Here is a 24,118-nt window from a genome sequence, read left to right as displayed (position 1 = left end):
TCTCTGTTTTATCATCATTAAGACAGAGTTTGTGTTGAGCCATACAGGCATAGATTGTGAGGTAGATGGCATTGAGGGTTTTGGAATCTGTGTCATAATCCCCCGTGATTGATAGAAGTATTTGGGTGTCGCCAGCATAGTTTGTGTATGTGACACCCAAGTTGTCAAGTCTATCAAAGAGAGGTTTTGTGTATGTGTTGTACAGCATAGGAGAGACGCAATATCCTTGTTGGACTCCACGGGTGATGGGCGTAGGGCGTGCAGCCACCATGGATGATCCAGCTGAAGGCATTGTTGGAGAAATGGGCATCACTTGCTAGGTGGCGACATAAGTTTTTATGGTTTACTAGATCAAATGCCACCGAGAGGTCTAGTAGGAGAAGGATGGCAAGGTCACCTCTGTCTCTGATTTGATCCATTTAGAGTTTAAAATCTAGTAAGGCTGTTTCTGTGCCATGACCTGGCTGGAATCCTGATTGGTGAGGACCAAGAAGGTTTTGCCCTTTTTGAGACACGTGTTTCGGCATCTCTTGTGCCTTTTTCAAATCAGGGCATTGACTTAATCTTTGGAACAAAAAGCCATTCAAATTCGTGTTAAAAAAAAAAACACACCATTTTAAATAACGTTTTTTGTGCCCCATTGTGAATAGAAAGCATATACCGCATAATGATTTTAGACATGTGAGGTTTAAGCAGCCAAAGCAAATATTACATAATGGAATGTATACACCCACAGAGACGAGGGAGGAGGATTGGGGAGGATGACTACGGGTAAAAATGAAACAGAAGGGACGACAAAGAGAAAAGAAAAAATATATATAAATGTGCATATTAGAAAACTGCAATGTTCAGCTTTCTGCTTAATGAATTCCAATTGCTGATTTATTACCTTGAATATTTATGGCATGATTTTGTTGCCTTAGTAGTATAGTATAGTATCTATTTCCTTTCTGTTTATCTTTCCAAATCACAGTGCAAAATTAGTGCTTTCACCATCTGGTTAGTATATACATATGGTTCTTTGTACCAAAAATAATAACATTACATCGTCTAGTTAATATACATATATAGTTGTATATCACCTGCTCACTGCCGGGACTCAAATGGGTGTTTTAATGCTGTTCTGTTTGATGACATTTGATATTTGAAATATATTATCTTTAAAAAAAACTTTGGCGAAAATCTCCTCTTACCGTTTCTTTTCTCAAATTGTCCTCTTTGCCTGGTTTTAAAGGTGTCATGGGTTTAATCCCTCCTAGAACGTAGTAATAATTATTATTAAGTTTATAGAAGTCAAATTGACATAGTACTGGCTAACTTAGGCACGTTGTTCTTAACTGGTCGGAGAAATCTTGTTATTGTGTTCTAAAAGTCTGTCTACCGCCATGTTTTACTTTTAATTATGAGTGCATGGCTGTCACAAGTGTCTTAATGCCTTAAATTGCTTGAGCAGCAATCTTGTAGTCATAACTGCAAAGGCAGAGACTTTTTCTGCATGTTGCGCGCATCTAAGTGCTATAGGGTCAAATGTGCAGTGGGTCAGATAGACCCCAGGGCTTACCTGCAAATTCGTTGAAAAGATCTCTGGCGTCTTGCGTCAGCTCTCCGAGAGGACACCGACTTCTGTTTTCCGTATATAGCAACGTTGCTATGGTTACCTAGTTAGTCCCTCTTCTGTTTTGGCGTCTCTTCTGAGAGTGTCGGCCATGTTTTGGGATCAGCCACCGCTGTACATAGTATGCGATGTATTATATCCCATAGTCATGTTACAAGACCATTATGGGGACCATGTCCAGTATTGTATTTGTATTGTACACATTATTTGAAAAGTTAAAATGTGTAGATTGGTGTCCTGGAAAGTGACACAATTATTATTTGTGGCATCTATGTGGTATTTGTCATGTCCCTTTTAAATAACTTCTACGCGTATACGCTGCTTGCGAGAGAATTTTTACGCTATAGTCGATTTAGTCTTTGTCTATATAATTTCCTAACAATCTGATGAGCATATTGTTTTTGGTGATTTATTTACAAGATTGCCTTTACAAGCAATATAGGCATGCCAGAACAAATGTGATAAAGAATGTTGCTTACTCTCTAGTCTGTCAACGTTATTGCTAAGAAGTTTCTTATTGCTATATTTGTGTCATGAATACATGGCCTCGAACGGCCGTAGATGTATATAACTGTGGATACGATTCACAGAGGCACTATTTTTGTATCTTTTTTAACATTACATTTTCCCAATAAAAATTGGCTCATAGCTACATCAATTGTGTTTCGTTGTTACATACATTCTCTTGAACATGTCATGATATTATCAACTACAGTAGATACTTGACATGACTCACAACAAGATCTGATTTTCTACAGAAGAGATGCTAGTTCATTGTCAGAATTGAGACCTTATTCCGTTGATCTGAAATTGCAAATTAGTCTTGCTTCCTTTTGTCTTAAATATAGTTCTTGGTTGCCACCCCTACGTCCAAGGGTGACCTTTTGTATCCCCATGAATCTTATGTTTTGCTTATCACACATTTGGTGATTACATTGCCAATGATGGGCCAAAGGGAGTGACGGATCCTGGCTCCCAACTGACTATAAGTGTTCACAAATGCATGTTCTTAGTTCGCAAATTGTGCTACCTATATAAATTAGTTGGCAAGTGCACACAATTGCGTAGATCACAAATTTGGATCGACAGTTTATGTTGTCTTTGATCTTAAGTTCGATTGCATTTGAGTCTTTGAAGTGGTCTGTACTGTTGAGTGCATATCTGCACATTGAACATGTGCCGCATTTTCTAAATCCAGTTTTTTGTTTTTGTAACCATGTGGTTGATGGTTGCTTCTTGTCTTTCGGAAGTAGTGATGGGCTTAAATTTGTCCTTAGTGTTCTTGCTCTTCTATACGTTACAGACGGATGTTCTTCCACAAAGTTGCTGATATGTGGGTCAAGTTTCAGTAAATGGCAGTTCTTTTTGAGAATTTTTCTGATCACGTGGCTGTTGTGACAGTAAGTGGTTATGAATTTTACTTTGTCTTGTCCAGATTGGCCTCTTAGTTTTTGTTGTATTAAGGTTTTTTCTCTGGTAGTCTAGTGAGCCTTATCCCATGCTGTCTTGATGCATTTGGTGGTGTACCCTCTTTCTTGGAACCGAGAAAACAAAACATCACATTCTGCCTCAATTTTTTTGGGATCAGCACAGTTTCTAAGTGCTCTAATAAATTCCCCTTTGGGAATGTTCCTTTTCACCGTTTCATAATGGCAGCTGCTGGCAAAGAGTGTAGAATTTACTTCTGTGTCCTTACGGTATGTTCTAGTCATTAGGTGATTTCCAGACATGTAAATTGTTAAATCTAAGAAGTTAATATTTTCACTACTATTTTCACAACTGTGCGTCCAATGAATTCCTGCCTGATTTCTGTTTGCTCTTGTCTGTCGATGTTCCATTCCAAATCATGAACACGTCATCTATGTAACGTGCCCAGCGAATGACGTTCTTGGTGTAAGCCTGGTCTGTATATATGCATTGATCCTCTAACATGCCCATAGACAAGTTCGCCAGGACTGGGGCATACTCCTCTTTTCTCTTTGTAGAATTTGTTGTCAAAAAGGAAGATGTTATTTTGTAAGGTTGCCAATAACATTTCTTTCAACAAGTTGACAAAGTGATAATGGGAGGCTAAATCCTGCTTGAAAACGTAGTCTATGGTTGCCAATGCTAGGTCATATCTGATAGATGTATCTGATAGATGTATATAATGCTTTTACATACCATGTAACCAATAGATAGTTAGGCAGGCATTTGGTTTGTTCCATGATTTGAATAGCTGCTGTTGTGTCCTTTAAGTATGCTCTGATCCGTGGTACTCTGGGTCTTAGCGCATTATCTATGTACTCGGCAATCCTTTCTGTAGCCCAACCAATTCCACTGAGTATAGGCCTGCCTTCGGGTACATGTTCAAACGATTTGTGTACCTTGGGTAGGAAATATATTGTTTGTAATACAGGTTGTTTGATGAATCGATATCTTTTTTCATCATCTGTGATCAGTCCCTTACGGTGCCATCCTTGAATGGTTCTTCTAGGTCTCGAATTATATCTTGTTTTGGAGGTTCATTTGCAATATTTCATAGAAATTCAGTGTGTTAAAGTGTTCGCCATCAATATATAGTCCTTCCTATTCATGATAATGATATTCCCGCCTTTGTTGGCTTCTTTGATGACTATTTCTGTGTCTTTTTGTATGTTTTGCAGCACGAGTTGCAAGTTTTTTCTTGTTGTTTTTTCACCTTTTGTTCTCCGATGATGATCTAAGATGTTGTTTACATCTTTGGTAACTGATTTATAAAATGCGTCTACCATGTTGTCAGGTGCCAGTTGTGGTGTAAATTTGGATTTCGATTTTAATTCTTCTCGAAGCATACTCATGGGTACAATTTATAGTTCTTGCAAGGTTTGATGTATTTGGAAATCCTGTGATTCTTGTAGGGATCTGAGAGTGTGTACATTTTCTAATTTTTCTATCATTATTTCACTTCTGATTGTTGGCTCAGAAGATTCTTGGTGCCTGGTGACTAGGATAGCAAAGTATTTTTTCAATTTTAGTTTTCTTACAAATTTGAAAAAGTCTATGTGCACTTCTGTGGTATTGAATTTACAAGTTATTGCAAAGGAAAGTCCTTTATTTAGTAAAGTCATTACTTCTAAGGTCAAGCTTCTATCCGACAGATTCATAACCAAGTTTTTAATTTGGTCTTTTTGGCAGCTTCCCTGGCGCCCGCTCTGGTGAGTCTTCTGTAGTCTTCTAAAGCGTCTGGGTTGTCTACATATTTCCGAACCCCTCCTTCCTCTCCTCCGGGTATGAGTTGTTTCTTGTCCGTGTTGGTTGGTAGTTGAAAACTGACCTGTTTTGGAGCTATGTTTCTATTCCCTTTTTTGTATCTGCATATTTGATTGAGGAAACCAAGGCCTGTTTTGTTCTTGTTACCCTCTTCCGATGGTTCCTTGTCTCTTTCTGGTTCTGAATCAGCGTCTGAACTGCCAGATGATATGTTAGGTGAACTCTCTCTTGATAATGGTTTCTTGAATTGATTGTATTTTTCTTGGAAGGTGTATACCCTGTCATCTTGATAGTCTCTTTCATCTCTAAAGAATTTTCTTAATTTTCTCATCTTGATCTGGTCTTGATATTCCTTTAATATTTCGAACATCTTTTGGTAATTTTTCTCTTTAGTTACCTCTAGTGCCTTTGTGTCACTAATTTCCTTCTTAATAGTTTGGATGTGTTCCGTAATCCTTTCGTGTTCCCTAGTTGCATGCTCAACTAATAGTTCAAGCAGGTTTATGGGGCTTGTATTGAGGTTCTTCTCCCATAGTTCTGCTAGATCTTTATCTTTGTCCTTAGTGAAATCTAGGAATATCAAAATACGCAGGCCTCTCGGTATTTGTTGTTTTGTCAGGTAATTCTTGAGTCAAATAATCTCCCAATACTTGTCTCTCTCTCTTCGGCATGCTCTTTCTAATTTGATGAACTTACATCTTAGATCCTCTCTTTTAGGAGTGCTGCTCGTAAATGCATGTAGGTTACTCCCTTTTGGGGTAAACAGGTTAGTGGCTTCCTCTTCTCTATTTTGAAGATATTCGGCCATTATTGAATGATAGTAGAGCCCTTTATTTTGGTCAGCGTGGTATATAATTAAAACCTTAAACACGTTTTACAATCAACCCTGCTTTCGAGCATTTTTGTATACCAAGTGCTGCACTAGTTTGCGTGAAAGCTTCAATTTGGATAATTGTATGGTGGTGGATGGAAGACTTTCGGCAATAGTTTGCAGTGTTTATGGTCAGATGGTTGATGCTAAGAAGTTCTGTACCGATGGAAGGGAGGGCGATGCGCTCACAAGCAAGCCTCAAGAATAGCAAGGGGGGGGGGAGCGCACTGTTAATGTAGCAGGGCGTAATCTCAGTAGTCAGTATGTAAGATGTTGCAGCGGGTCAGGCTGGATCCTTACCTTGGCTCCAGTGTCGATCGGTCTCCCGATCCCACAACAACACAAACAGGGCCTTGATTGAGGGCCTTCAGTGGGAGGCCGGCGTTTGCCTGCTGGCTCCCAGATTGGGTAACTTCCAGGAAAAGCAGCCCAATCAAATGCGAACGAGTGTCTGTTAGGGTTAACACTCTAGTGTGTCAGTTCATAGCCTCTCTTATTCAAAATGTGCATCAGAAGTTACACCACTTTAATAACATTCTTTACCTTTCATGCATTGCCTGCAATGTACGGTTGACCAACTACTATAGTCTATAATGTGTTACCAATAGTTTATCTTAATTCTTGTCTTTAGGAAGCAAGACTGATACTGCACTGCGCATGCACCTATATTTCCTCTTGATTGATAGGGCTATTTCTTAAGGACGTGAGGGGAGTATGGGTTTGAAGTGTGTGTCTCCAACTCCCACTATTTAATTAAGCTAATGAAGCTAATGTAACTATTTCTGTTTCATTTAAAACTTTACAATTACAGATTCAATCCTGCAAGATACCTTGGGCTACAAGTGTGTGTGTGTGTCTGCCTAGCTGATGATTCTGATGTCTGCCTGGAACTCCATTTCAGTTGAGTAGAAACCCCATTCTGTCTTTCCCTCTTTTTCTATATGGAGATGCAAAAGCATGCTTACGGTCCGATTTATGCTTATCTGTTTCAGGGTCTCTTTCTCCTCTGTGGCTTCGACCTAGGGATCTGTCAGTAGTTGATACCGTATAGCTAGCTTGCTGTCTTCTGTCTTGCCTCCGAGCTGAGGCTAGCTCTCGTTTCTAATCAATATTGTTTTTAGTATTTGTTTGATCACTCTCCCAATTGTTTGATGTACCCAGTTCATTGCAGTAGTGTAGCATCTGGGTGGAATTGCATTCTCTTCTGAGTGAACGCCCATGAGTGTCTTCAAATCACTATACTGGGTCCGCGACTCTGGAGCTCTCGAATATATCAGTGAACCAGGGTAGCTTAATTCAAACAGCCTTACCAACGATGGAGGCACTAGTGAGCAGCGCCAAAGATGCCAGTCTAAGAGTTGTGTCAGTCATCTCACAGCTCCATCCCCTCATATCACGATCTCTCCCTTCTGCAAACAACCCTAGAGCCCCAGGATTCTGGTGTGACCGCTGAGGAGTCTACCTCTCTCGGAGACCAGAAGGCAGAAGTCCAGTGAGAGATGGACTGGTAGAAATGCAGCTGGCACAGCAGGGCTATGCCAGGAGACCCAGTACCTTGGGAGTGCCAGAGATGAGCCAAGGCCCAATGTAAAGTGGAAATACCCCACACACTGCTAGACGAAGCTGGGCAGCATACAACGAAGCCCAGGGTGCCATAAAACATAGTTCCACCAGCCATCTTGAGAAGGAATCAGAGGTTGGCTGGCATGGAACAGACTTGTGGCGGAGCGGAATAACTCTTCCAAATAAATAACTCTGCTGCTGGGTGCTGACAAGTGTGCACTCTGAAACAGTCATTTCACACAATCAATATTTTGGCTCTTGGGACTATGGTGACAGATGTCACATCTGAAAAGGCAGACATAAAAGAGATGAAGATGTATCTAACTCTCATCATGAGAGAATAGATGAAGCAGAATCGATAATTACACAGCTGGAGGATGACTTGCACGCCGAGAGAGAAGGCCCCAGTTACCTGCTCCAAATGCAGACCACCATGAAAGATACGCTGCTGGATATCAAAGCTAGGGAGAGATGCAATAACATTAACATACTCGGAATCCCAGAGGGACAAAAGGACTGAAAATGAGGACCTTCATAATCCAACTAATAGCAGAATACCTTTACATTACTATCGAAGATCGGAAATGAAAAGAGCATATAGAGCCATGTGCTCCAAACTGGAACCTGGCAAATCTAATTGTTACATTATAGTTAGATTCTTGAGATGCCTGACAAAAGGAAACTAACGCAACTAGACAGAGAGAAGCAACCCCACATGTGGGATGGTCACCAAATTACCTGCTTCCAAAACCTACAACCATTGATCCTCAAACAAAGAAAGTGATTCAAAGAAGCAAAAGCAGAGTTGTCAAAAAGGAAGATAGGAAAGGTCAGACCGACATGGCAAGATCTCACTCACTGACCCTTATCATACCAGGAGAATACAACTAGAAGCAGATGTCACCCACCGATTGGAATGGAGGCTCTAACTGCCTGCAAAGGCTGCATTCCAAGCTTCCCTTTGTGAGGTACACACACTGGGCACTTGGCAAGGAGACATGGTCAAGCTTTCTTATTCCCCCTTGCAGAAGCGCTCATAGCCTTTGAGTCCTTATCTTTGGGCTCTATTGTGTACCTTTAAGCCTTGTTAGATCTCACAAAATCTAAATATGGGCTATCCAAGGAAGGATTTTCTGCTAAATCATGTTCTTTTAAATCTCTGATAAACCTGGTTGCTATTTAGCTAGAACTAGTTGTATATTCCTCAATGTTATAGAAAGTTCTTGTGCCATATTTCTAGGGCCCACATATCGCAACCTGCCTGAATTAGTGTCTTTTTTCAAGTCATTGACTGTTTAAATGACAGAATGGATGAACAGTCAAGGCAACTCTATGAACGATGCAAGCTGGTTTAAACGTATAGTAAATACTTTTGATTAATACACAATAAGAACATTGCCTCACTTTTGCTACTGTGTAGTTTCACCACTTGAACCTTGCCACTGTGAGATCTTAACCACTCCTTGAACTTGACTCCACCTTTTGAACATTCTGCTTCTGTAAGGTTTCACCATTTTCAAACTTTCTGTTCTGTACCTTGCCACTTTGAACTTAACTACTGTGAAGTCTCACCACTTGGGAATGTTGCTACTGTGAGGTTTCCACCACCTCATTTAATTACTGTAAGACTTCATCTGTTGGAACTTTATGTAAAAGGAATTCTCACTTTCCCTTAATGCCCTACTGCTTCAATCAAATTACATTTTAATTACCCACTCAAAATCTGTACTGGCTTGGTTTGTACTTCTCCTGGAATTCAGCCACTCAGAACTCCCACCGCTCAGCCATTCTAAAACTACACTGATTCGATTCTCCTGCTCCTAAACCTAACGACTTTAAAACTCCACCGTCCGGATTCCTACTGCACTTGAATCTCTTCATTCTAAACTCCTTATTGCCTGATCCTAGCAACTTACAGATGGTATTTCGAAATCAGCCGCTTCAAACTTTACTGATTTGTTCCCGACTGCCCCCAACATTTTGTTCATTTCGAATGCTTGCTAGCTCGAACTCCTACACTCTGTGACGAAATGAGAAGATTAGTCCCTTCTCCCTGTGGTATCAGGGGGAGCACCCCCTTTGGGGGTAGCAAGGTAAGCCTGCTCTGCAAGACCCTCCCTAGGGGTATGGGCAAATGGGACCTCAATGGGGATTACCCCCCCTTAGGGGATAAGGAGTCCCATTCCGATGAGGAATTCCCTAGACCCAATAGCATATCTGCATATATGGGACTGCCTATGATGAAGATCAATATGTCATCTTTATTTTTGGCTTCAGGCAATGTCGGAGCAAAACAGCCATACCAAGAAACAAGCGATGTCTCTTTAAAAAGAGACATGTATAAAACCGGGATGAGTAGCTCTTGTGAGAAGAGAGAGTATGGTACATAGGGCAAGCCCCCTTACGTGATTACACCTTGGAGACGCAAAGCCTGTGACTTTTAGAAAAACAAGGAACACTAGAGTGAGAAGACGGAGAGCAGACGAATCCACCAAAGGGAGAACCGTTGTCCGAACAAGAAGCTAAGATCTGTGGAAGGTGGTGTTGTGACCACAGCTGCTTTGAGGTGAGCGATGCACCCAACTAACGACACTGAGACCACCGGAGGAGGGAGTACTGCCAGCTCCCTGCTGCCTGCATACATAGATGGCACCCTAACATCAGAGGAGCCGAGAACGCTACGCCGACGAATCTACACACAGAGAAGAGCAACCAAGAAGACGACTACCTGAGTGTGAGCCGAGCCCCGTGAGCTTTCCCTGCGTCGGAAAAGGTACCGGTAATAATGGGAGAGGCAGGAGGCCGCCAGAGTAACCTAATGGAGAGAGAGAGAGACAGAGAGACAGAGAGAGAGAGAGAGGAGACTTCTCGAAGTCACAATTATAAAAGTCAAAAATTAAATGAGCCGAATTGGAGTAATCTGAAACCCATAGAGGGTGTGATGAAGAATGCTATTTGGGAAATAGATAAAAAGTGGAAGCGAATACCAGAGGGTATACAAGGGGGAATCTCCCAGCTACCAAGGCTTGAAGAGACGAGAGAGCGCACATCAAATAAGTGTAACAAGTTTTGTGAACTCAAACTGTCTAGGCAACAGATTCATAAAAGGGAGAATCCAGTGCCAAGAACCGAGGAGTGCAGACTCATAATTTGGATAAGGTCATAAAAAACCCCAGGGAATGTTAACCCTCAAGAATATAGGAGGTTGACAAGTAAAGATCAGAGTGTGAGAAAGTGTCTCAAGGAAAAGTGTCATAAAGCTAGTATTAAAGAGAATGCCAGGGGAGAATATGGGAAGAACTACATGAGCTCATGAAGGAAACCTCAAGACACTGTCAGGGAAGATAATTTGAAGAAACTGTATTCTTATGAGAGACATTTGTGTATCAATAACCACAGGAGATAAAATACAAACTTAAAGAGAATGAAACCAAGAAGAGAGACGACAGGGAGAAGAGACACATTCTGTTGGACTATTTTTAGTTGTTCGCGTTAGTACTAGGGTCAGCGAGATTTAGGTTGGGACTGAAGACAAATCATATCTTTTGACTTCCTGACAACCGGCGAGCACCTTTAGTTGATTTAGATACGCAGTGTGCTCCCTCCACATGGAGACTTCCGCCCCTCAGAGCCCCCCCAAATATTTCAGTACCTTGCCAACAAGAATTCGCTATTTCAGTAGCGCTGAAAGAGGAGTGGAGAGCGGGCACCATAAAATGTTTCATTAAAGTTAACAAGCTTCAAATGGCCTTTGAGGCATCTTCCAGGGCCTAATAAGCACTATCCCAGGAAATATAAACTACTATGCATTTAAAACCACATGAACAAATAAGTTCATCAATCATAACATCTTCTTTCTGTGATATCTTTTATTCAGTGCTTCTTTTGTGATATCTGTTGTGGCGAGGTAGAAACAAAAACCGATGCTTTTCAGACTAAGATGTCCTTCGTCAGGACAAATAATAATTATCTCTACAAAACCCAATCATATATCTACATACATCAGACCGTTATGCGCATTAGCCATGATATAACTCACCAAACAATGAGTACCTTAAATAATGCCATGTCAAGATGATTCCTCCCTGCCTGTTCTGTACCGTGTTCATACACAACCTCAGAAAGCTGTACTTCATCTGAAATTGCACCCAAAAACCACTTAAAACCTATGAAGGATAACGTGTAAAATAAATGAAGTTCCTAACAATCTAATAACAATAGGTAAATGTAAACGAATGAAAAAATGAAAGGCTATATCTGTTTCAGGCGCTCAAAAAAAGTCTGCTGTGAAACCTGCAAACATAAGGTACAAAGATTTCAAAATGTGATTCAAGCGCATTATATGTATTTAATGAAAGGGGAAATGATTGAGAAAAATAGTGTTGGGGGTCCCTCTGTGACCCATCAGACGGTTCCCGTGAGCCCCCAACCCCACAGACTCAGGCACACACGTCTGTTCAGCTCGGGCTCCCCGGTCGCACTGTCGCGGCTAGGAACGCCCCCTTTATTTATAATGCACGCGGCGGCGTGCAATGTCACACTGCTGCGTGAGCCTCCCCTAGGGGGGCAGCACCACAAATAGTAACTTACTATTGTTCCGAATTCATTTCAGTTTCTGAAATGATGTTCTTCTCTGCAGAGTAGTGGTCAAAGTGGGTGGGAGCGGTGCTCTTCTTTTTTAATTAAGTTGGACTGTTCCTATGCATTTATTTTAAAAAGAAACCGTTCCGTAATGGTTTCATTTTAAAATAAAAGTGTAGGAAGAAGTTGAAACGTGCACTTCAGTGCACTGCACTGAATTTTCCCTTGGACAGCAGGCGCATAAGCTTAGGTGTTTGTATTGAGCGTGGGAGGGGGCGTGGCAATGGGGTTTGGCAGGGACAGGCCAGCAGGGAATATAGTTTCACTACTTCATGTACACATCGACCACTGATGCAGAAAGCCATCGAGAGATCTGCCAGCATTAGTCCTACCTTTCTGTAAAAAAATGAGCTGCTGACTAGTAGTGAGCCAAGGGTGTGACGTCATCACGCGTGTTGACATTATAGAATGTACCTGCCAGACGAGGTAAAAAACTTTGGGTACTTATCTCGGTGAAATAGACAGTGTTTACTTATGGATTTCTGAAAGCCTCATGGTCTTTAGCAGGTGCGAAAGCAAGGCGGACTCCATAGGTATCCAATAGTTTCAGGCCCGAATAAAAATGTCATGCACGCGGTCTTAACGCGGTCTTAAAACAAAACACACGCGAGACGGCGGAGGAATGCGCAGCAGAAATCTTACTCCTGCTCCGTGCACCACTTCCACCTCCTCACTGCTCTAGAACGGGCTGATGGATTGATTGGAGGCGTGAAAGAAATATGATTTGCTTTTACATCCCTTTTTAACGCACCATCATTATGAAATGAGGGTGAAAATAATGTTTTTACGGGTGGAAGGGTAAATTCAGGCGTAAAAGCATGACACTGTTTTTAGACTTTTTGTACTGCTTCGTCCCATTTTCTATTACTAGCAAGGAGGAAAGGGGGCACACAAGGGAGTCAACATCTCTGCCATGCTTCCCTCCTCCATCTTGAAAGTACAAGATGGAGTCAACATCTCTGCCATGCTTCCCTCCTCCATCTTGAAAGTACAAGATGGAGTCAACATCTCTGCCATGCTTCCCTCCTCCATCTTGAAAGTACAAAATGGAGTCAACATCTCTGCCATGCTTCCCTCCTCCGTCTTGAAAGTACACAATGGAGTCAGCATCTCTGCCATGCTTCCCTCCTCCATCTTGAAAGTACACTTCTTTTTATGCCTGCAGGAGATTTTCTTGCAAGTGGAAAACAATTGGACTCCTGTGGAATCCAACTCCATTTAGCCATAGCTCTCAACTCACCCGCTTTTGGCGGGTGTCACCCGCCTTGCAAAGGGCTGACTCACCCGCCAAGCCTCCTGCACGCCCATTCATTCCAATGGGCGTCTCACCCGCCAAAAACAAAATCGGGTGATTTCACCCGCCTTTGCGAGACAAATGGTTGAGAGCTATGATTTAGCACCTGTTAAAAACAGGCAGATGCCATTGGAATACATTTTGTAAATGACGACAGCGGCATTTACATTTTTAACAAAGCAGAGTAAAGGTGATGAAGAAATGAGATTTCACCGGGCTAAAAGAAATTCCTAACCCGGTCTTATGGCTACAACCATGATTTCTGATGAGGGCTGTAGGTAAGCCGCCCACCAGTCAAATTTGTTGATTATAATCATGCCAAAACAATTAAAAGCATCACAGTACAATGATACTATCAACAGATTGGCACAGGTCTGTCTCCTTCTTCCACGCGTGCTACGTCCTCCGCCGGACGTTTGCTGCCATAGACAAAGTGGCATTTTGCAACCTCTTCACAGTCATGGACCAATTAATAATTCTTCTTGCTGTGCTAGGAACTAGCTGCATGCCTATATGGATTAACGGGATAGCCCCGCCCCCTGTGCGCCGCTGGTATGTTACAGTTATCAGCATTAGCAGCACATGCCACAAGGGTGAGCTCCACTTTAGATACCACATTATCGGCCAGGGAGGGGAACGGGGGGGCTATAAGCCAAAATAAATCTTATTTACATGAATCACTAGTCACAGAGTAGGTATATTCTGCAACATAAATTCCCACGTTTTCACTTTAAAATGATACATAATTCCCATTTCCAACAGAGGTTTATCTGAAAAATACTTTACTCCCAACGTCCAAAAGAAGGGAACAAGGGGGGCGTGGCCGGCGACGAAACAAGTTGGACACATAATTGGTGAGCTCGCTGACGGAGCGGTAATAAAAGGGCATTTGTAAAGTTATAATGAGTCACTGTCAATTCAAAAGAAGACAGGAATGAAAAATGTAATTGCTTAACACCCCTGGTGGTCCCTGGGGGAATATCCATGAAGTTGAATTATTGCCTGGAAAGCCCTCAGAAGTATAGGTGGGCTGGGCCTGAAGCCGGGAACTCTCCTGATTAGGACACCAGCTGACTGACGAAGCACGTTGGAAAAGGTGTGTCTTTTGCAGGGGAAATACTTTTCTTCACAACACAGGCACTGTGTATAAATAAACCCTAGGAAGGTCTAAATACCAAAGAAAAGGTACTCTCAACCCCCCCCTATACAGTAAACTAACTTATTTAATATCTAACTTCTGAAAACTACTGACTGAAAGCCAACACGTCAATGCATATGGCTAATACCTCTGTGTAGAACTACTGGTTACTCTATTGCACAGCTTTGATGCATGACTAAGCTATTGCTGGAGAAGGCAGTCTCCAGAGATTAACTGCTGTCAAACAAAGTTTCTTTATTGTCACTTGCTCAGCTGCTTAATCATTTCCTACTACTACTGATCTTTCCAGAGGGTAGTGGAGAACACAGCATTGGCAGCAGGCTGAGGCATGAGCGTGACTGTCCTACAAACGTCTGGTGAAAGGATGGGTTGTCTTCAATCAAATAATACAGGAACGTCGCCTCCACTGAGGTTATGAACTCACATCTCACTTTACGAGACTACACAGCTTCAGTTTTCTCTTCAGGCCACTCTTGCCTGACACTGTGTAGAGAAAAATGATAATTCAATATATAATCATCCACCAGCTCAATTTCTCCACTGTGTTTGGTACCCTAATCGCTATAATGGCTGCCCAAAATACTTCTACAGATGTATCTTCCATCAACAACTGTATGAAAAAGATACTTCAAGAACTCTCATCCATCCAAACATCCAGCTCTGTTTTGGACACAAGAACCTTGAGTTTTCAGGATGATTTGAATGCATTTAAATGCGATATGAAAACTATCAACTCCAGATTAACAGAGGTGGAAGAGCGTGTTTCTTTTACTGAAGACAGAATGGAAGGTCTAGAACAAATGCACAGCAAAATTCAGCACCTTGAAGTGGAAGTAGCGAACCTCGAAGACAGAAACAGGAGGGATAATATAAGAATATACGGGGTGCCAGAAAATATCGAACTAAATGACCCCATTAAATTCCTCACTGATTGGCTTCCACAAATTTTAAATCTCACCTTCACGCCTCCCCTCGAATTTCAACATGCTCACAGAATTAAACCTCGATTCACCTCACATAATAACTCGCCCAGGCCCTTAATTGCTTGTTTATTACGACATCAACAAGCTCGACTAATTCTCCTCACAGCAAAGAAAATGTCACCTCTCAAGGAAACAAGATATTTACCTCCCCTGACTTTTCCAAATCCACACAAGATAAAAGAAGAAGATTCTTGGACCTAACACCAGCACTGAAAAAACTGGATATTAAATATGGTTTGCTTGAACCGGCAAGAATGCGGATTACTCCTCCAGGAGGCATTACGAAAGAATATTTGAACCCTGAAGATTCATATGGTTTTGTGCAATCCCTTCAATCTTCCGAAATGGACACCATGCCCTGTGCATCGACTTCCAAAGATCATAATTATTCCAATCAACCTCCTCAAGTGGCCCACAATCTAGAGGTCTGGGAAAAAATCTAATCCGGTAAACTCTACCACTCCATGGGTAAAAGTGAATCCAACCCATCTGCCAAGGTGTTTGACAACCCTGAAACACAAAGGGATAAATCCAGGTCTCCGATTAAACATACTGGGTTAGAAGTCACTCCAACTTCATGAAAGTTTGATTCCTCCCTTCACTACTCCTGGTTTATTTTTGCTCAGATGTTGTTCTTATCTACTTATCAATAGTTAGCCCAATCTTGTCAGACATATAGAGTTAACTCTGTCCGCCTCATGAATGCAATGTGTGCCGTCTTGATATCTTCTACGGCAGCTCATAACAGATTCCTGTTTGATTTGCATTTCAAATTCAGGATCACTCATTTCTTTATGTTCTCTTGTACAATTGTTACCATTTTTAGAATCAAATATTTGTTTGTTCTGGTTGTCACCTCTCCTCATGTGTTTTCCTTACCCTGCTCTCATCTGTATCATATCAAATATATTGTTATATCACAGGGGCTAACTATCAATGTATACAAACTGAATCCAATTGTTACGACCTTATTCTTTCTATTTCATTTTGTCATTGCTCTCTTTATGTCCTTTTTCTTTATTTTTATTTTTTTAATATCACTACATAACGCCTTAGAGCTATGAGTATTAAAGTCTTATCTTGGAATGTTAAAGGGCTTAATAATCCTATTAAAAGACAAGGAATCCTTAGCCATCTAGAGAAGAGTAACTGTTACGCTCACCTGCACCCCACAGGGGTGTCGATCGGACCCGGACAGCTGCGGTCTCCTTCAACGTGATGCGTAGTGCAGAGATGACTGTCTGGACTGGCCCGCCTAGTCTTGTCTGCTGGACCCGAAGAAGTATTTTCCTGCAAGTGGAGACAGGGATTAACCACCTGTGGGTTTTAGTGATGGCCTCCCAACTGTTCTCGCTCTCCCCCACTAATCACCTCCGAAATCCCCTTAGTAACCTCACCTTATGTTCGTAAAAGATGAGCTCTCCATCCTGCGTGTCTTGCAGGGGCGCGTAGATACCAGTTACTTCACTGGTTTGAAGGCGTTGGGAGAGTTCCGGTAAGTATTGACTCTGAAGTCCCTGGCGGGATTGGGAAGTATCAAGTTCAAAGAGTTCAATGTGCCCGATGTTCACTCTTGTCCCCTTCCTTCCTTAAATTGCAACTGAGTTTGTGAGAAGAAGGTCTCGTAGCTGCTGCTGGCGTTCAGGTAAGAGTCTGTGTTACCCAAAGCTGTCCGGTAACTATTGCATGCGTTAACGTGTTGTTTTTCTCCCTCTTTACAGATGCAGCATATGAAAATGTGGAGAGTTATGGAATTATACCGCCGGTGGTAAATCAGGTAAGTCTATGGTGGTAAGAGGTTGTATTTGTTGATTCCTTTGGCTCACCTTGTTTTTTCTTGTGTCCCCTAGGTGCCGGATTACGGTGAAGAAATGATGGAGACAGTGCCAGATCGAAAGATGCTGTGAGAACTGGTGAGTATGGCGCCGTGCTGGAGCTGGCGAAGCGACGCGTGCAGGACTGATGTACTTTCCAGGTCCGGAGATGAAATGGTTCCGGAATTAGGTGAGGAATTTGAAATAAGTTTGTTTTCTAACCTTGTCCTTTTCTTCTTCTTTATTCTAGGAGCTCCGGATTCGAGGCGGGCGCGTGGCAGAAGCCTGGATGCTGGCTGCAGGCACGGTGAGCGTCACGCTGCTGGATGCAGAATAACGCGAAGCATGTGCTGCTGTTTGGGTGTGGTTTAAATAGCCTCCAAAGTAGTTCCAGGTAAGAAGTTCCCTAGAGCCACGCCCGAGTAAAAAATAGTCCCTGTAACAAAATAGTCCCATCCAGGCCTCATGTAGGCTTGGACTCTTTTGCAGCATGGTCTGCATCAGGTAAGTAAAGTCTATGAGCCTGGCGCCTATGGTGCCAGGACGGATTTCTATGATGAGCCTGGCGCCTAAGGCACCAGGACTGAACCCAGACAGCCGGGGCTGCTGAGGTTTAAACAAATGTCTGGATGCCTGCTCCCGGAGCTGAGGGCCTTGGTCCTGATGCCCGGGGTAGGCATCATGACAGTAACCCTGACATTGCTTGTATTCAGGAAATGCACCTAGATTCGATAGAAGAAAATAATTAATTGATTACATTTTGGGTCAGCATGCCTTTTTTGCACCTGCAGTTGATAAGAAGGGTGGAGTTAGTATCCTCATACAAAAAAAAGTCCTTTCAGTTAATTGATCAGCAACATGATTCCTTGGGACGATGGTCTACTATTGACTCCATTATCAACCGCTAGGTCACAATTCTTAATATCTATGGCCCCAATACTCCTGACCCATCATTTTGGAGCCATTTAAAACACACAATTTTCAGCAAAAATTCTGATCGTCTCATTATTTGCATAGATTGCAACCAAATTTGTGATTTTACCCTTGACCGTAAATCCCAATCCAAATTTATCAATACAAAATCACACAAACAATTCCTCAATTTTATAGAAGATCTTGCCCTTGTTGATACTGGCGCTTCTGCCATCCAGAGGCAAAAGAATGTACCCTTTTCTCCCCTACACAAATCACTTTCAAGAATAGAGCATATATTTATAAACTCCCCTCTTGCACCCAAAATTCTTCATTCTGAAATTGGCCCCAATATTAATTCTGATCATGCCCCTCTGTTTACTGTCCTGGAATAGGATCCATTGTCCTTCCATTCATCCAGATGGAGATTTAACTCCTTTTTACTGAATGACCCAGATTTTATCCAACAAATTAATATCTTTATTACTGAATTCTTTACCCTTAATAATCCCCTTGATACATCTATACATAACAATTGGGATGCCTTTAAAGCCACATTGCATGGATTCATTATACGCTATACATCCTTTAAGAAAAAACAAAATGAAAAGTTCTCCCAAAACCTTATTTGCCTCATCAAGTCATTAGAACAGGCATACTTCAATAATCCCACAGAGGACTCCTTCAAATCCCTTCTTGCAAAGCGTTTAGAATTCAACAAATATAGCACAAATAAAGCCTGCTCCTCTTTATTAAGATCCAAAGCAAAATTTTATGGTGGATCCAATAAATTGGATACATTATTAGCCGCTTATCTAAAAAGGAAAAAGGAAAAAAATGACATTTAAGTAGTTAACCAACAAAATATCAGAGTTTCTAATTCGCAACAAATTAATGACGCATTTTTTGAGTTTTACTCCCAAATTTACTCGGCAGATCAAACAATTCTCAACGACAATATTCTTAAATACCTCGGCTCTAATAAAAAGATCAACGAACATCCAATAGACCTTTCATTTTTTGATAACCCAATTTCGTTGCAAGAAATACATAAAGCTATTTTAGATCTTAAAATCGATAAATACCCTGGACCAGATGGTTTTCCTATAGAATTTTATTGTTCCTTTTCATCCCTGCTATCTCCTAAACTTCTCGAACTCTACATTTTCTTGCCTCAGGCTCTAGCACAGGCTCTTTTGGAGAAGCCCTTCATATTTTATTTCCCAAACCAGACAAAGACCCCTTTTTGGTTAGAAAATTACTGTCGCATCTCACTAATTAATTCAGATTCCAAAATCTTAGCCAAAATAATTGCCTGCCGTCTGGACGGTATTATGCATAAACTAATTAACGTTAATCAAACAGGCTTCATTAAAGGAAGGTTTGCCTCATCCAATAAAATAATTATTTTCAATACTCTTATACATGCGCAAGATTCTACTGATCCTCTTTTCCTCCTTGCTCTATATGCTGAAAAAGCTTTTGATAGAGTCTCTTGGCCTTTTCTTTTTCAATCTCTCTTATGCCATGGGTTCAGCCCTACCTTTATTAAATTAGTGTCACTTCTATACTCATCTCCCTCAACCAGGATTTTTATTGATAACACCTTCACTAAAGCTTTTCCCATCTCACGAGGCACTAGACAGGGCTGACCACTGTCCCCACTCCTTTTAGTTTTAGCTTTAGAACCTTTACTCCAAAGTATTACCATCAATAATGGCATTAAAGGTATCACGATTAAAGATTTTATTTTTAAGTTCACTGCTTATGCGGACGATATTCTACTTTACTTCTCATATCCCAACTCTTCCCTCCCAGCACTTATGTCTACCATAGATCAATTTGCTTGTGTCTCTGGATATAAATTGAAATATGACAAATTTGAAATCTTGCCCCTTACAAATTCATGTACATTAGCAAACGCACCTTTTTTTGGAATGAAATGGTGTACTTCATCTGTTAAATACCTTGGGATCCCTATCGCTAATAACCTCGAGTCGACCCTAAACCTAACCCAGAATATGATTATTGATAACATTAACTCATCCATCCCATCAATCACTGGTCTCCTTTGTTCCTCTCTTGGTGGGGCAGTCTAGACTCTACTAAAATGAATCTTGGGCCCATTATTCTCTATTATCTCTCTGTGATACTAGTACTACTCCCAAATTCTTTCTTTAAAAAAATAGACAAAATTTTAGTTCAATGCCTGTGGAAAGATAAATCTGCCAAAATGTTGGATAAGTTGAAATCCAGTAAACCTTCCGGGGGAGTGAATTTTCCAGATTTCCTTAAATACCAGAAATCCTTTTTATTAAGACAAATTACCTTATGTTTAACTTCTGAACCCCAATTTATTAACACCCCCTCATGGATTATTTTAGAATCAAAACTCATTACTCCTTTGTCCTTTACTCACTTTCTCAAAACATCCTCATGGCCTAGAAATCAAAAAACATCCCCTTCTATACTCCTTCAAACAAGTATGGAATTCCTTAATTACAACATGTGATAATATTCAAGATATCTCCAGTGCCTTCTTGTGGTTTAATAAAGCTTTTTCTCATAAACCCAAACTTGGCATCCTACACAAATGGTACTCAGGCGGAATTTTCCTAGTCTCACATTTATTTAAGAATAATGTTCCTATACCGTTCCAAGACCTCTGTACTCGCTTCAATTTAAATGAATCAGATTTTAAAACCTATTTCATTTTCACTAAACCTATTGCTAAAGCTACTCCTCATTATACACATAAAATTTCCTCAAAATATTTAGAACTAATTTTGTACTCTCACGTCACCAAAGCATCCAAATTCTATTCCATTCTCAATCAGCCCACTGATACTACCGCTAAACTCTATACCCTGTGGGAATCTGATTGGAACTTACAAATCACTGAAGAAACGTGCACTAAAATATGGCTACAATGCTTTTCCACTTCTGTTGCTGCAAATCTCACTCAATCACACTATTTCATGCTACTTAGAGCTTATCTTACACCACAAAGGGTTGTCAAAATGTCCAACTCCAGTCAAAGGGCATGCTGGTTCTGCCAATCTTCTCCTGCAGATTTCATTCATTCAATCTTTAACTGTAATTTTGTTTTTACATTTTGGACTCATATATGGAAATGCTTACAAAAAATGTTTTAATTTCAGGAACCTCTCACATTATGTAATGTCATGATTGGAGCTGTAGCAAATCCCTATATGTCACATATTGCTTCGTCTGACTTATTTAATTTTCTGGTATATGTTGCCTTCCATCTCATTGTGACTAATTGGAAAAATGCTCAAAAATAAACTTATGATTTATGCTGGTGCTCTTTTCATAGAATTGAAAAAATGTATGCCTTATCAACAAAAACTCTACCTAAGTTTCATAACAAATGGAATCCCTTTAATGATTACTTAACATAAAATGCTCCTTTTATTGCATTTATTGCTCTTCCCTCTCCCTACTCTTCCCTTACCGTGTCGTGTCTGTCCCCCCCTGTTTGTCCCAAACCATGCTATGGTTTTACTTCATATTTTTTTTATAAGGTTTATTATATTTAATAATATAGTTAACTACAGCATCATCAATTATCATATTTACTATGATGTATTTCACTTTTCATACAACTTGCTTTAATGTCTACTTAATTATTCTTAACTTTCAATAATAATCAACTCAAAAGAAGGGAACAAAATGCGCTCACTTACACATATTATCTGCAGCCCGTCCAATAGCCAGGACTAGTGAGCATCCTATTTTGCTACTGCATGACCAAGAAATGACTTGTCAAATTCTAGCCATTTGTCAGTGCCAGACATTTCCTGACTAGCCAGTTTTGTCACTGCCAATGATTGTCCCCTTTCTGTTTCTCTTTCAGAGTGATGAACCAAAGAGGGCGTTCTGGAGAAAATGGACGCCCAACAGATGTGCAAACTGAGCAACCAGAACAGTGTCACGTACGGAAGTGAAGAGCAAGAGGACGAAGCTTGGAAAATGTGTCAGGAGCGGAAGAACATTGTGCTGGAGTTCCTCAACTCGGAGCTCAGTGTCAGTCTGCTCAAGAGGCACCAGACTAGGGTGGAGCTCCTGAAAAAGTGCTCCTACTACATCGAGATCCTGCCTAAACATCTGGCGTTGGGCGACCAGAACCACCTCATGCTGCCCACCACCATGTTCCAGCTCATCGACCCTTGGAAGTTCCAACGAATGAAGAAGGTGGGCACTGCACAGACCAAAATCCAGCTACTGCTCCTTAGTGACCTGCTTGAACAGCTGAAGCAGGGCCGGGGGGCACTAGTGGACCACCTGAAGTCCTACAACACAACCTCCTTCCTGTCTGGGTGGGACACTGTCAGTCGGAGATTGTCTGAGTTGTCTGGGCTTCTAGACAACTTCCTAGCCACACTGGTACCGGGCAGGCTGTACATCAAGCACAGACTGGTGTCAGACATTGGGACAACCAAGATCCCCCACATCAGGCTAGTCTTGAGGACCAAGATGCCAGTGGCCTTTGACCGGAAAGAGTCAGTCGCCCACGAGGACTGGGTCTCCCTCCGGTGGTTCAGCATGGGTCAACATCCACAGCCCGAACAGTTTGAACTCCGGTTTAAGCTGCTGGACCCTAGGTCGGCACAGGAGAGGAACCAGAGTGGGGGTATTCCAGTCACCACCAGTAGTTTTGAGATCAGGAACCTGCTGCCCAACCGTTCCTATGAGTTCTCCATCAAGAGGGCAGAGACCTACACACTGGTGTACGAAGCCTGGCACGACACCATGACTTTGAGAACCAAGCCAAGCAACAGCGAGCACATGCAGTCCATGGACTAGCGCAGTGAGAGCAGCAGCGCAGCTAGATTGACAGCAATGCATGCAAACACTTCTAATTCACGGATACGTTAAATACTTAATAAAGCATAACACAAGAGGTAGAAAATAAAACTCCAGGTACTACAAATCTGTTTCGAAGACAATGTTTTAAAAAAGTGATGATGGTCCTTTCCATGCAAGGTTCTTAGAAATGTACCTCAGGTTATTCCACACATAAAACAGATTATAATGCTTCATGAGATACAGGGATATGCGCTTCATGGGATACGGGGATATGCGCTTCATGGGATACAGGGATATGCGCTTCATGGGATACAGGGATATGCGCTTCATGGGATACAGGGACATGCGCTTCATGGGATACAGGGATATGCTTAATGGGATACGGGGATATGCTTGAGTGTAGTAACTACATGCAAGAAGCTAGGTTTTCAGGGGACTAGCGGTAAATTAGTGGTCAAGTGTAGGACTTGAGGTCATTCACTGGCAAATAGCCAATGACAGATGCTATTGAAAGGCAGTGGAAAGTGTCTGCCAGTCGCTCATGAGACATACATAAGGGGATCCAGGCCAGTCACGGGATGTGAAAGGAGTGAGATCAGAGGTCGAAAAGGGGTCAAAAGATCTGGGCATAGAGCAAGAGGTCAGACACATTATGAGACAGGCACAAGTGGTCCCTCAAAACATGGCATGAGTGATCAGTCAGAGGGGAGGGGAACAGGGTGAGAGTTCAATCGGAGAAGTCCTACATGAGTTGTTGTTCAGTTCCACATGTTTGCACACTTTTGGCAGCTGACATGCCACTTAGTCAATGGGTAAACACTAAAGAGGGACATGCAAATGCACCCTAACGTTGGGGAATTGGGGCCTCCTTGATATTTCATAGCATCATCAGAGTTATAATGGACACCCCTGCAGCCCCTCGGGTTTAGGATGGGCACCCATTATTCAGAAGCCTTGAAGTAGGCTCAAGGATTTTGTTGGTTTCTGGGTGACTGGAAACACATGCAAGCACTGGCAAAGCCAATAGGTCTGGCTTCGTAAATGCAGAGGATACGCTTTACTTTGCAAAGCCCTCAACCATCCCAAAAAAATTATTTTTCTAAATTTTCAGAGCTAGTCCAATTGACTGTCAATTGTTGTTGAAGATTTGCCATTGAAGAGTATGACTAATGCTTCCACTTCATAATGGCGGACAGATTGCCAAG

General features: G+C 41.6%; 1 protein-coding gene across 5 annotated transcripts in view; it reads left to right on the top strand.

Annotated features, from left to right (window-relative positions):
- FNDC11 (fibronectin type III domain containing 11) overlaps positions 1-23,037 on the top strand; it is a 338,342-nt gene extending 315,305 nt beyond the window's left edge. For 4 of the 5 annotated variants that reach the window (XM_069650907.1, XM_069650909.1, XM_069650905.1 and 1 more), the window contains one exon: positions 21,961-23,037. In XM_069650907.1, coding sequence (XP_069507008.1) covers positions 21,993-22,910 — 918 coding nt within the window. In that variant the 5' untranslated portion in view covers positions 21,961-21,992 and the 3' untranslated portion in view covers positions 22,911-23,037. Of the gene's footprint in view, positions 1-6,516; positions 6,618-21,960 lie in introns of those variants that run through there. The other variant, XM_069650908.1, reaches the window with a different exon arrangement.
- Positions 23,038-24,118: the final 1,081 nt, after the last annotated feature.

The sequence above is a fragment of the Ambystoma mexicanum genome, chromosome 3p (assembly GCF_040938575.1).
Source record: "Ambystoma mexicanum isolate Mex_15411 chromosome 3p, UKY_AmexF1_1, whole genome shotgun sequence".
In the NCBI taxonomy this organism is placed as follows: domain Eukaryota; kingdom Metazoa; phylum Chordata; class Amphibia; order Caudata; family Ambystomatidae; genus Ambystoma; species Ambystoma mexicanum.
This window is presented reverse-complemented; position numbering and strand designations above follow the sequence as displayed.